The following is a 14018-nucleotide window of genomic DNA, read 5'->3' as shown; positions in this document are numbered from 1 at the left end:
GCTGGGAGAGGTGAAGCCAGGGGAAAATTCATTTCATGGAGTATGGCAGGCCATGAAGGAAAGCCATGGTTAAGCACCAGGAAATGGGAATTTTCAGGATTGTCTGGTAGTCAGTGTATCAGAGCAGGAGAATAAAGGTAAAGATCTCTGCCCTGAGCCCACAGCAGCAGAAAGGAGCTGTTAGCAGTACCTGGGGACACCAGGCCGTCGATGGCTTTTGCCTGAGTTTGCTGTTGATGCACACAGGGTAAAGCCTTGCACAGCCCAGGCTTGCTACAACATGAATGAAGAAGGGCATTAAGGGAGTAAATAAAAGAGATGAGGAAAAGATCTCCACTTGTACAAAATGTGCACAGCCATGAAGGGCCCTTAAAGAAAAAAAGTTAAAACTTCATTTACAAAGAGCTCTCCTGACTTGTGTCATAAAATGTTCCAAAACAATCTCATGACTCAATTCCTGCAGCCATTGAAGTAGGAAGAATTACATAAGATCCTTGGAGTTTGCTTTATTTCATGCTTAACTCGTGTTCTCAATGATTCATTATCAGGGTTTGTCAGGGCTAATTAGCAGGGTGCCAGCTGTGGTGGGACTCCTGGCTGGGGACTCCCCTGGGATCATTCCTGGGGATGGGGAGCAGCAGCCAGGGCTCAGAGCCTGGGGCCGGGCTGGCCCAAGAGGGATGAGTTTGGTGCCCAAACACAGGAACTGCAGTTTTCTGTTACAGCAAACAACAAAATCCATCAAGGTGCCAGGATGTTCCTTTTCTCTGCTAAAGTGACCTCTCTTAGTTCAACAAAAAATCATTAAATTCCCAAAAGGACACACTGGAAAGCCAGGAAGGTGTGAGTGTGCAAATGTGTGGTTATGGAAGGTGTCCCTGCCATGGCACAGGGGTTGGGATGCTCTCTGAGGGTCCTTCCACCCCAAACCCCTCTGGGGCTCCTTGGTTCTGGGGCTCCCTGCCCAGGCTTTTCCTGCTGGTTGGTGTGAGATCAGCCCTGGGCTCACACACTGGGAGCAGATTCCAGACAAAGCCTTTCTGATCCAGGCAAAGTCATCCCTCAGAGAGTCCCTGTGCTGTTGTGCACACCCTGCTACTAAAAACAGAGTCAGTGAGAGTAATGAACTTCTGGGCAGCAATGGCAGAATATCAGGGACTCATCTGCAGGATTTGCAGGTGGGTGCTGCCAGTGCTGGGCTCTGCAGGGTGGGTGCTGGACTGGTTCAGGCTGGGTGCTCCCTGCCATGGAGATGTTTGAGCAGTTTCTGGGGCTGGCAGGAGCAGCACACCCCAAGCTTCACAATGGTGAGTGGTGTGTCCATCTCCCCTGAAAGGGACCAAGTGCCCTAACCAGGGGCTGGGACAGATGGCACTGGTTCAAGGTATTTTTCAGAAATGTATAAAGCATTTTCTGCCTGTGTTCTTTGGGGGGGGAAAAAAAATCTATCAAGTATCTTTAAAGTGTTTAAAATTTGGTGAAGCTGCAAAGGACAGAAAAGGGGCGCTGATGGCAGGGAGGGAAAAGCCTCTCAAGAGCATCCTGAGTGATTCCATCAGCTTTAATGCCACTTTGTCCCTTGGAAAAGTCCAGGCAGCACAGCCAGAAGGGGAGGAGGAGACCTGCCTGAGCTGGCTGGGTCCCTTTATTGTCTGACATTACAACACTATTATTATTGGGAGAAAGCTGTCTTATTTAATTATCCTGAATGTGCAATTCCATCATTTCTAATTCAGCAGTGCAGGAAGATGTTCCAAGCATTAAGCGAATCAAAATATTCTTAGTAAATAAGTAACAGAGAATAATAAGTGTTTGGAAAGAAGAAGTTATTGTTCCCTGTGAGTGGCAGCCAGTTTAATGATTTGGCTGAAGTGGCCATCTAATAGAGCTGCCTGCTTGGAAGATTTGTGATCTCCAAGGAGCACTTGGAAGGTGTCTCCTGTGCAATTGATTGATCCATTCCTCGGGAAGGGCTGCATGGCTCTCAGGGCTGGGCAGGGATGGATGGGGCTGCAGGGGGGGAGCTTCCCCTGGCGCTGGGAAATGCCACCAGCCTGCTGTCCCCGAGGCACTGAGCTCCTGCTCTGAAAGGGGAACTGCTGCAGAGTGCAGAATTTTTGGGTGCAAGACCACCCAAAAGCTCCTGGTAGGGGCAGGGCCTTCCTCCCCTGCCCTTCTGCTCCTTCCCTGATCCCTGCTACGGGACACTTTAACCACGTCCTGCACAAAGTCATTGAGATCCACCTTCAGATCTCCAACCCAGGGTGAGCCTGGCACTGCCAGGTCCAGCCTGGATGTCACCAGCTTGGCCTCAGCTCATGGCCAAGGGCTGCTGCTCCTCCTCCTCCTCCTCCTGTTGCTTCCTGGGCAGCGGAGGCACAGGGCCCCTGGGAGATGGGTTATTTTCAGATGGAAGATAACTCAGTGTGTGATGCTCAGGGCCCCTGAGAGCACCCAAGGATGGCTGAGCTTGGCTCTCAGAGCTGTTTGCTTTTCCACAGGGTCACACCAGTGCTGCTGCAGAGAATCAGGCCCAGATAGTTCATTTAGCACAACCTGTTCATTGCAGTTTTGTCCTGGAAACAATCCATAATGTCTTGTAGATTTAATAACTTCATATCTTTTATAAATTACAATCTATTTATAATTTTAATATATTTTAATATTTTATAATTCAATAAGCTACAGTTGTAAAAGTAATGTTTCCCTTACATAAATAAGGATCCAGGGAGGTATCTAAGCGACCATATCCTTGAGGAGAATTTGCTGTCCCCTGTCCTCCCTGGAAACCAGAGCCTCACTGACACCTTCTCTTTGTAAACAGCAGCAACAAAGCCCGAGTTAAGGATCTGAGCTTTCCACTGGCCTCTGCTCCAGAAATCCATTATTTTCTGAGCAGCAGATAAGCAGGAGCTCTGGCTGCCTTCCCGAGCCTGACTTCACCCAACAAATTAATTGCTTGTACCACGTCCATTACAGTTGTCCAGGCTGACCTCTGCCTGCGTGGCAGCCTCTGCCACATCACCAATATTTGAAGGATTGTTTTATTCCTCCTTCCTGCTGGCCCATCGCTCTTTGGGCTGCTTCCACCGGTTGGCTGTGATGAGATTTAGTGTCTGCTCTGCCAGCTGCCCAGAAAAAGGCAATGCTTAATTATACAGCAGCTCTGACAGTGGATCCTCCTGTGCTGGAGATCACACCACACCCTGGAGGGTGCCAGAAACGAGCCCCTTCCTTTCTGGCAAAGTCTTTGCTTATCCAGGAGAAATTTGGCTGAGTCTTATTTGACAGGCAAGGTAAGAAATGGTTTTGAATATTCTGTAAATAACTCATTGTTTTGCATTCTTTTATGGAAGAAGAGAAATTTGATGGACTGTTGGTTTGTCCAGTGTCATTGGAGAGGTGGCACTGTCACCCTCCAATCCACTGTCACTTTTGGAAATCTATAAATGTTAGAGTCACAAAATAAACTTCACTTTTCCTCCACCTTGAGAACAGCGGTGTGTGCTTGTGTTCTTTCATGTCCTATGGTGACAGTGGCCCTCGAGGTGGGCTCAGGGGAGGGGAGGCATCCTTTAGGTGCAGAGGGACAGGGGATGTTGCCCAGCACAGGTGTGACACACTCTCTGCTGGGTTTAGTCAGCGCTGCCTCACCCCAGGTGCTCAGCAAGGCCAAGGAAATCACAGCATGACAGAATCTGTGGGGTGGGAAAGGCCTTTCAGCTCTGAGGCTGGTATTTCTCCCAAGGAAAGCACAGCAGTGAGAGATGCACAGGCTGTTATTATATTTAGTTTCCTGTCTGAGAGGGCCAGATTGGGTGTGGGTAGCTCAGAGCAGAGGGGATGGGGCTCAGGTACAAGGAGAAGGGGAGTTCAGCTCCAAAGGCAGGAAACTGCAAAGTGACAAACAGGGTTTCCAGGAGATGCCCAGCGGTCCTTGTTAGCTCAGCAAGAGTGGGAGAGAGACCGGGCACTCTCATGGATATCAGGAGGATCCAGAGCAGTGATTGCTCTATCAATTTGTGTAATGTAATCAGAATAATCTTTGATGCTTCAGGGCTCCAACCAATAAAATCAGGAGGAGAATAAAGATATCTGCATACTGTAAAACTCTGTCCTTTTCTCCTGGTGCATCTGCTGCATCTTTCAAAATCATGAGGTGACTTCCAGCAAAACAATGGGATTTATTAGAAGAAGTGATTTATTTCCGCATCCTTCTGAACTGAGCACTCGAGGAAAACGTGAGGCTCCAATCACAAGACTCAGAAATAATAAGAATAAGAAGGAGAAGAAGAAGCAAGATTCTGACTGAGGAGCTTTAAGTGAGCAAGAGGTAAACAGGCACCAAAGAGCTCTCCCTGGGTGGAGATGCAAAAGGGGATGGAGCTGGTGGGAACAAGGGAGAACTGGGAAGGAAATTCCATGTGCAGTAGGTGATGTAAGGAGCTGGGATGTGTGTGCAGGTGATGGGGATGGGGATGGGGCTGGTTCAGCTCCAACCCCTGGCAGAGAGGGTGGGAGTCTGACAGCACTACAGAAAATCTCTGAGGAACTGGATGGTCCTTCAGCTCCCTTCCAACCCCACCCATTCTGTTGTTGGCAGTGTAAAGGGAGGCACTTTTCTAAGATGTGTGGGTGATCTGAGGGAGGTGAGACCCTGGCACAGGTGCTCAGAGCAGCTGTGGCTGCCCCTGGATCCCTGGCAGTGCCCAAGGCCAGGCTGGACATTGATGCTGGAGCACCTGGGACAGTGGGAGGTGTCCCTGCCATGGCAGGGGTGGGATGAGACAATCATTAAGGCCCCTCCAATGCAAACCACTCTGTGATCCTGTGACTGGGCAGGTTCCTGCACACGGGTTCTGCTGGTCCAGAGTGTGTTAGAGGCCATGGGATGAACAGCAGCTACCCCTGGTCTGGTATTTATGAAGGAGAGATTAAAGTTTGCCTCCAAAAAATGTGCTTGGTCTGGTGGGAGCATGTGAGAGATGCATTCTGCATTAGCTGCAATTGGGAATGTGCCAGGGCATGGATTTGCTGGTCAGGAGGGAATGGCAACAGGTGGTGGTGTCCCTTTGGGTGTCAGAGTTTTGGAGTAAAGGGAACAAAACCAGGATGTTCCAGCATCCTCGAGATCTGGGCGTGCAGAAGAAAAATGGGTCTGGAGATCTTAAAATAGAACGAGCTCAGCTGCATTTCTTCGGGTTTGGGAGTACGGGGTTACATCCAAACTCCTCCTCCTCCTCACCGCTCCATTGGTACCCACCTCGGCGGGCGGAGGCTCTGGTTCCCATGGCACAACCCGGATCGATGCTCTGGATGCCCTGGGCTGCCCGGGCGCTCCCGCTGTCCCCGGCTGTCCCCGGCGGCACTGCCGGGCCCCGCGAGCGGAGAGCCCGCGGCGCTGCGCTCCCCGCCGGAGAGCGAGGCGGAGGATGAGGCTGCTCCTGCCGCTGCCGCTGCCGCTGCTCCGGCGGGGCCGAGCGAGCATCCCCCGCGCAGCGCCTTTGGCGGGCGCTCCCGAGCCGCGCTGCCCGAGCCCGCTCCGGTTCTGGCTGCGGCCGCGGGGAGCGGGTGCGGGGAGCGGGGAACGGTGAGCGGGTACGGGGAGCTGGAGCGGAGTGCGGGGTGCGGAGCCGCCTCGTTCCTCCGCTTCCCCAGTCGGCAGCGCCGCGGGTCCGGTACAGCCGCCAGCCCCATCCCGGGCAGGGCCGGGACCCCGCGGCTCCATCCCCGTGCCCGTGCCCATTGCGATGCCGTGCCCATGCCGGTGCCCATGCCGGTGCCCGTGCCCATGCTGATGCCCACACTGATTTCACGCCGGTGCCCGTGCCCGCGGCCGGCCGGGGCGGTGCGGCGGGCGCTGCGCAGCGGCGGCGGGCGGGGCGGGGGGCGGGCGGGGGGCGGGCGGCCGGGCCCGTTTAAAGCGGCAGCGGCGCGGCGCGCTCCCAGTGCCGGTGCCGGAGCGCGGCGGGCAGGGCAGGGCAGGGCGGCCGAACCCGCAGCCCTCCCCCGGCCACCCCATCCCGGCCGGCCCGGCCCCCGGGGAGCGCGGGGCAGCGCCCGGGGGCGGCGGCGGCATCACCATGGGCCGGCCGGGCAGGGTGCTGCGGCTGCTGGCGCTGCTGGAGCTGCCCTGCTGCCTGCTGGAGCTGCTGCTCGGGGAGGCGGCCCGCGGGCAGGAGATGTACGCGCCCCACTCCATCCGCCTGGAGGGGGACATCACCCTGGGCGGCCTCTTCCCCGTGCACGCCAAGGGCCCCCCGAGCTCCCCCTGCGGGGACATCAAGAAGGAGAACGGCATCCACAGGCTGGAGGCGATGCTCTACGCCCTGGACCAGATCAACAGCGACCCGGACCTGCTGCCCAACGTCACGCTGGGCGCCCGCATCCTGGACACCTGCTCCCGGGACACCTACGCGCTGGAGCAGTCCCTCACCTTCGTGCAGGCGCTCATCCAGAAGGACACCTCCGACGTGAGGTGCACCAACGGCGAGCCGCCCGTCTTCGTCAAGCCGGAGAAAGTAGTTGGAGTGATCGGGGCGTCGGGAAGTTCCGTGTCCATTATGGTGGCCAACATCCTCCGGCTGTTCCAGGTAGGGCCGTGCCGCGGGGCTCCGCCGCTCCCGGCTCCCCTGTGCCTCTCCAGGTGCTCCATCCGCCTCCCTCCGGAGCAGCTGCTTCCCCTCCCCGCCGCCCTCTCCCTTCTCCACGGTGCGTGGCGCTTTCTGGATTTATCGCCCCATTTGCACGAAGCAATGCCTGAGGGAAAAGAGGAAAGGAAAAAAAAAAAAAAAAGGAAGAAAAGAAGCGCTGGTTGCGCTGGGTTTGCGTTAGCGAGAGCCATGGCTCGGCGGGGATGGATGCGGGCGCACGGATCCCAGCGGGGCACGGCCGGCACCGCTCCCGCACGGAATCGCGGCGGTGCGGGCACGGCCCGGGGGTCGCGGGGGGTCGGGACAGGGCCGGGAGGGGGTCAGGAGGGGCTTTCTCGGCAGAGCCGGGGCTGTGCGGGGCAGCCCCAGCACCCAGCGCCTGCCCGGCTCGGTGCCGGCTCCCTCCCGAGCCCGGAGCGGGGGCAGCGGGGGCGGCTCAGCCCCGGGCTCCGGGGCTCGGGAGGAGCGAGGGATGAGCAGAGCCGGGGGATTACCGAGCGTGTGTGTGTGTGCGTGTGTGTGTGTGCGGGGGAGATGCGCTGCAGCGCTGCCCGCTCTCCCCCTCCTCGCCTCTCCCCCGTTCGCGCTGCCATCGCGCCCGTCTCGCCCCCGGCGCCGCGCCTCGCTGGGTGTCGGGCACGGAGATTTGTCACCCCCGCTCTTCTCCTGCCCCGGGGCCGTGCGGGGCCATCTGGCCGGCTCTGGCAGGGGTTGGATCCCCCGGGATGAGGGGGTGTCCCCCTGGGATGTGGGGGTGTTCCCCTGAGGCTGGGATGTCCCCCCGGGATGAGGGGGTCGGGGATGTCCCCCCGGGATGACGGGGTGTTCCCCCGAGGCTGGGGTGTCCCCCCAGGGCCGGGATGTCCCCCCAGGATGAGGGGGTGTCCCCCTGGGACCGGGGTGTCCCCCCGGGGCCCCGCAGCAGCCGCCGGGCCCCAAGCGAGCGCCGGGTGCTGCTCGGCAGCGATCGCGGGTGCGGTGACAGTGACAGAAGCGCCACCAGATGCATCGTGAGCAGCGGAGTTCTTCGCTCTCTGTCCTACGCCTTCGCATGCGGAAGGTGGTGGAGGGATTTTTTTATTTTTGTGCAGCGGGCGGAGAGATCCCCCGCGTTTCCCAGCTGGAAACTTGTGAGGCTTTCGCGGCAGAGCCGCTCGGTGCTGGAGCAGCCGCCGAGCCTCCCGCTCCCATCTGCTGCCGGTGCCATCCATCCCCGGCCGAGCCCAGCGGGGCGATGCTGCCCTGAGCCGTGCCCGGGCATTCCCCTGGTATATTTATTTCATCATATCACACCCACGAGCCGCTCCTTTGCCGTGCTCGCTCCATCGTGGCGGATGGCAGCGCATGGCTGCAGTTCAGCGCTGGATCCCCGGGTGTGTGTGCCCTCACCGTGCCGTGCCTCCCGCTCCGGCTGCTCCCGCTCCCCTGTGCCCGGATCCACCTGAGCCCGGCTCACGTTGTGCCCGGTTCCCCTGTGCCCGGCTCACGTTGTGCCCCAGCAGGTTCAGCCGCTGCCAGGAGGGTGCAGGAGGCAGCTCTGCCACTCCAGCTCCCATCCCACCGCCAGCCCGGGGCACTCCCCACCGACATCCATTCTGAGGGAAACCGAGGCACCCTTAGGATAATGCCACAATACCTGCAAAGCCTCTGGTGGTACGTTACTTGTCAGAAAATAAGATATTTGGACAGTTTCTCCATGTAGAGATATTTATATAAACTAAATGTTTTAATGTATTGTGACTAAGCCTCTGTTCAAAATTGCAATTTAACCAGATCATCCAGAAAGCAGGAACTGGCCCATGCTGAGGGAATTTACTGAATATCTATTTTACAGCTTGGATGAGCCGCCTTGAAGCAGATCTTTCATGCTGTAAAGCTGTTCCCTGTTGTCCTCTCCTCCTTCAAAACACAATTTAGAACATGCTCAGCCACAGAGAAATAGAAAATAACTATTTTAGGAGGAGAAGTAGACCTGTTCAACAGCTAAGTGTCATTGTGTGTGGGTGGATGAGAAGAAGCTCTAAGTTAGCGGAAAGAAGAAAACCAAGTACCAGTCACAAAAAATCTTGTTAACCTCAGAACTCTCTGAAATTGCTGAGTGTGGCAGCCAGCTTGTTTCTCAGGGGTCACCGTGGGTTTTGCTGCCTGGGGCAGTGGGTGAGGGGAGGGTGGATGGCTCTTGAACACTTGCATGCCCAAACTGGCTTTTCCCTCACATCTGGTAGGTAAAGACTCTGTGGAGGCCCCTGCAAAGGAATCCTAATGGAGTTTGTGCCTCTCTGACAATATCTTGGGAGAGAGGTGTTTGTGCTGTGCCTTGCTGTAGGGAGCAAATGGGTGTAAATCCGTATCTATAGAAATACATAACCCATCCAGAGCACAGCAGGGCTTCCTCAGGCAGCTCCTGCTGCTTCAGGCGCTTCTCCCCAGCAGGGGCCAGGTCCGTGCAGGCTCTTCATCTTCCTCTCTGCATGGGAGGCAGTGCTGGCTGTGCCTGCAGCTCCCTCCCAGCGCAGGGGCTGCGAGCAGCCAAGCCAACAGGTGCAGCAGCAGGAGGGCCGGGGCTGGGCTCCTGGGGCTGCAGCTCATCCCTGCAGTCACTGCTGCAGCCGCTGTGGGGGCTTTGCTGGGGTGGGGAACGATGGGGGGAGCCCATGGCACTGGGGTTTGCTGTGATCTGCCCCTGCCCTGCTCTGCAGCTCTGCCCTCACCCAGCCCTGAGCTGCTCCTCGGGTAAAAGAGCTGGGAATAGCTGGGGTGGGAGGGTTCTCCAGGGATGGGGGCAGGCACAGAGCCCTGCTGCAGCCGCTGTGGGAGCTTTCCTGGGGTGGGGAACGATGGGGGTCTCCATGGCACTGGGGTTTTGCTGTGATCTGCCCTTGCCCTGCTCTGCAGCTCTGCCCTCACCCAGCCCTGAGCTGCTCCTTGGATAAAACAGCTGGGAATAGCTGGGGTGGGAGGGTTCTCCAGGGATGGGGCAGGCACAGGGCGCTGCTGGAAGCCAGCTGAAGGGCTGGTGCTGATGGAGCCAAATGAGACTTTGGGCTGGTCACTGCTCCTGCTGGCTCCCTAGGACGTGTGTCAAAGGCAGGGACTTCTTCCCAACACAATTCTATCAGTGCACACCAGTAAATAGCAGCCCGGTCATAAATTAAATATCCCTCCTAAAAATAACAGCAAAATAATTTGGAAAGCTGCTTCCAAATGCACCAGGGAGTTCAGGCAGGATGCTTTTAGGCTGCTGGTTTTGCTTTGGAGAAAATGCTGCTCCTTTGCAGGGCTGTAGCTTTCCCTACAAATGGAACTCCATGATAAAACCATGGCCAGGGTGCTTCATGGGAGTAGAACCATGCAATATGGGGAATATCAGCACCCTGACTCCTCTTTTAATGCTGCAAGACTTATTTTTGTGCTCCCTACACTTATTTTTGTGCTCCCTGCAGACTTCTCCTGACAGGTTTTAATAATGAGCAAATTACGGCTTCAGGTTTGTGTCCTCGGTGGATGCAATTTGAAAGAGTCAATCAAGAATAATTTTGTTCTTGTCTAAATCCCCGTGGGATTTCATCAGGGGTGGCTCTGGTGGCCCAGAGGGGGCTGTTCCCGAGCCCCTCCAGGGAACTTTGCAGCAGAGTGGGCTAAGGCAGTGCAGGGAGGCTGGGAGTGCAAATTGGAACATCCCTGATCTCCCTGGGGGTGTTGGCTGCCTTTCCTTCCTGCCGAAGGAGGAAGATGACAGTTGCAGTCCTGCCTTCTGCTCCAGACACAGTAATCACAAAAATGAGATTATTTGGAAAGGAAGGGAGCTTAAAAGTGCAGCTCTGAGTTGGATGCTGCTCTTTTCTTGCAAAATGCACACGCTGTTGCCAGGCTCTCTGGGGGAGGCTGTCGGGATAGGGATGGGGATGGGATGGATTGGATTGGGATGGAATGGATTGGGATGGAATGGGGATGGGGTTCAGCTGCTCCAGGGAGCGAGGGGAGCTCTGGAGCCTGTTCCTAATGGGAATGCTCCTCGGGCACAGGGAGGAAGGGCAGGGCTGTGTGAGAATTACAGAGCCATGTGTGATCCCATGGTTCCATCAGAACCCTCAGAAGTGTTTGCTTTCTGATGAGTTCCCCACTGCTGATCTGATCAGTGTCTAGAAACTCCTTGTGATTCCCAGGAAAATGTCTGCAATGGTTGTTCCTCCATCTCAGTTTCTTGCAGGAATGTGGGATCCCATTCCATGGGAGATAATTTCCGTTCCCAGCCCACGTTTGAGCCCCTCCTGCTGCCCTTGCCCTGAGGAGCTGCTGGGGAGGTTCCATTGCTGGAATGTACCTGGGATCCCACTGGGGCTTGGAGGAAAACTCCCACATTTCAGCAGGGTTTTTCCCTGGATGCTTATTTATTAATCCTGACCTGATTGTTGCGTTTTCCTCTCCTCACTTCAAACAGGACAACACTTTTTAGGCAGTGGAGTAATGATTCATTTTAGAGAGGATATTTCAGGAAACTCCACATTTTTTGGTTTCCTACACAGAGAATGCAACAAAAAGCTGAAAATAGGAAACAGCAACCTTTAATTCTTTGCCTCCTCTCAAAAAAGGGGTTTTGTGTTCTTTAATGAGCTTTCATTTCAGCAGCCCCTGAGTATTTGTCCTTGCTGGTAGTGAGGCCCTGACGTGTGTCAGACCCTGACCATGCAGGGCTGTGCCTCAGCTGGGAGGCTGCTCCAGAGAGGTGGGATCTGATTTTTCCTGTATAAACAAAAGGCCAGGAATATCCTCCCTTCAGGAATTCCACATGGGGAGTCACTAATGAGAGGCTGGAGGTGCTGGGAAGGTATTTTTCTGGAACGCTGTGTTTTGGAGGTAAAATTCATTTTCTCGACAAGGCAGAATTCAATTTGAGCAATAATCTTGGCTCTTAATCTGTTTTCAAGTGTCTCTCTCGAGGCAGGAGGGACTGCAAAGGGTCATTTGGAAGGAGAGTGGTTCTGCCAGGAGAGGGATGCTCATCCATGGAGAGGGACAGGGAGGGACATGGGCACAGGATTCAGGGATAACTGGGGCTGGCACAAGGGGTGCAGGAACAGGGAGAGCACATTTCCAGCAAGTTCACTTGTGCAATTCCCAATTTGCTCTTTGAAACAAAGTAAGGTGACCTCTCTGGAATGACAAATGGAGGGATCATTTCAAGGCATTAATTTTTATATAAGAATTATTGATCTGCTTTGGAATCTCATAACAGTAATACTACAAAACTACATGTACTCTGTTCCATATTTTATTCTATTAAATGAGTTTTGCTTGGAGGCATTAAAGCCATCCAGCACAATAGTGTTTCATAAGATCAGATGTTGTTATTTCTATTTATAGTGGTATTCAAATTAATCTCAATGAGTGACAAAGCTGACTGTCCCAGACACTGGACCATGATGAATTTTATCATAATTTTGGGAGATACCAAGCATGTAATGAAGGCTGTTTGGAGAGCATGGAATCCAATACAGCCAGGCCATTAGTGTGGTGAGAGGGTACCCAGGCAGAGAGAGCTAAAGGAGAACAAGGATTTCCAGAGCTTTGCTTTTTCCTGGTGATTCATGAGCTCCTCCCAGGCCCTTCTGCTGAGGCAGTGCAGTGGTTCTGAGCCACCACACTTCAATGGCAATAAAGCCTGCTCCTGTTCCTGGCCTGGGCCATGGACAGGGAAAGGTGGTGGCCCTGTCCCACCCAGGCCACAGCTCCCTCCTGTGCTGCCCTGGCTGCAGCGAGCCCAGCCCTGAGCCTGCAGAGCTCTGCAGCCCTGGCTGCTGCCCCACGAGCAGACACTGACACTTCTTGGGGTGGGCTGGAGCTCCTCAGTGTCCCCAGGGCCACCATGGGCTGGGTGTGCCCTGCTCTTTCAGGGGATGCAGGTGGGTGCTATGGGGCTGTCCCCCTCCATGGGCTGTGTTTGTCTCCTGTTCTTTGGCAGCTCAGGGGATGCTGGGTGGGTGCAGTGGGTGCTCAGGGCTGTCCCCCTCCATGGGCTGTGTGTGCCCTGTTCTTTTAGGGTATGCAGGGTGGGTGCTATGGGGCTGTCCCCCTCCATGGGCTGTGTTTTGGAGCAAAGCCTTTTGCAGCAGAGCGGTGTCAGGTGTAGGATGGAGCACACCTGAGGGCTCCCACCCCTTCAGGGGGCACAAAGTGCCCCTGGCTGACAGAGGGCACCCCAGGCCCCTGTGGTTGTGGGGCTGAGGACAATTTTGCTGTGTCATTTGGGATCTGGAGAGCATTAAGTTGCTGGGTGAGTGCTGGGCATTCTCCTCTCCCTCAGCTGTTGGGTGATGCTGGCTGTGCCTCCCTTCCCAGCCCTTTGAAATGAGCTTGGCAAATGTTCCCCAAGCCCTGGGACGTGCTCCTGGCTGGAGATCACCCCCGGGATCACTGAGGCACTTGGGCTGCCTGGCTCTGGCTGGCACTGGGAAGAGGAGAAGCCTGGAGAGCTCCCCTTGGCAGTGCCCTGTGCTCCTGAGGTGCTGCAGGTCCATGTTTGCACATTCAGGGCACATCCACCAGCTCTATTTTGGGCTGGGTTTTGGGAAAAGGATGGGCTGAGCTGTGGGGGTGGAGGGGAGGGCTTGGAGCAGTCACAGGTCACAAGATTTTGTCCTGATGATGGTTCTGCTCAATGCCTCTGAGCATGGTTGTATATGTGGATAGATAGATAGATAGATAGATAGATAGATAGATAGATAGATAGATAGATAGATAGACAGACAAAAATATCATTGTTGTGCATTCTTACACTGTAAATGTGAGCTGTTTCTTCAAGGTCTTGCTCAGGGCTGTGCTGGGAAGGAGAGGGCTGTGCTGGGTGAGCAGAGGATGGAGCACCTCTGGGTGAGCCCTGGCACCTGTCTGGCATTTTGGTCCTGCCTGTTTCACATTAAGATTATATCAGGGCCCAGAACAATCAATGATGGGTGACAAATAGAGAAAAGATGTGGTTTAGGGATGCTGAGCCACCTGAGAGGCTTCAGCAGCACCAGCACCAGGCTGTGCTGGGGCTTGGCTGCTCCTGGGTGGGGAGAGCAAAGGGAGGAGAGGCTGAAGCTGCTGGGAGCCAGGGAAGAACGTGGGGAGGTTGGTGTTGGCTCTGCAGGGTGAGAGGTGCTGGAGGGGGATGCTGTGCAGGAACAGCTGCCCTCCACTGCAACAGAGCCCCTGCAGCCATGCCAGGGGTGCCAGCAGGGCCAGGAGGGCACAGCCCAGGCAGCTGGCACCCTCCTTAGCCCAGGGCAGTGCCCTGCTGGGCCAATGCCAGCTCACAGGCTGGGCAATCTGGAGCTGCCTTGGTGTGTGATCCTGGAGCTGTGCTGGGTGGGATCCTGGAGC

General features: G+C 55.5%; 1 protein-coding gene across 4 annotated transcripts in view; it reads left to right on the top strand.

Annotated features, from left to right (window-relative positions):
- Positions 1 to 5953: 5953 nt before the first annotated feature.
- The window catches only part of GRM7 (glutamate metabotropic receptor 7), a 157802-nt gene continuing 149737 nt past the window's right edge, over positions 5954 to 14018 (top strand). For 2 of the 4 annotated variants that reach the window (XR_010441855.1, XM_064724457.1), the window contains exon 1: positions 5954 to 6593. Coding sequence is in view for 3 of the 4 variants with exons in the window: in XM_064724457.1 (XP_064580527.1) it covers positions 6084 to 6593 (510 nt within the window). In the remaining variant the exon portion in view is untranslated. The remainder of the gene's footprint in view (positions 6594 to 14018) is intronic. The other 2 variants (XM_064724458.1, XM_064724459.1) reach the window with 1 other exon arrangement.

This window comes from Zonotrichia leucophrys, chromosome 12 (genome assembly GCF_028769735.1).
Source record: "Zonotrichia leucophrys gambelii isolate GWCS_2022_RI chromosome 12, RI_Zleu_2.0, whole genome shotgun sequence".
In the NCBI taxonomy this organism is placed as follows: Eukaryota; Metazoa; Chordata; class Aves; order Passeriformes; family Passerellidae; genus Zonotrichia; species Zonotrichia leucophrys.
The sequence above is the reverse complement of the archived record's forward strand: the minus strand, read 5'-3'. Positions and strand labels throughout refer to the sequence as shown.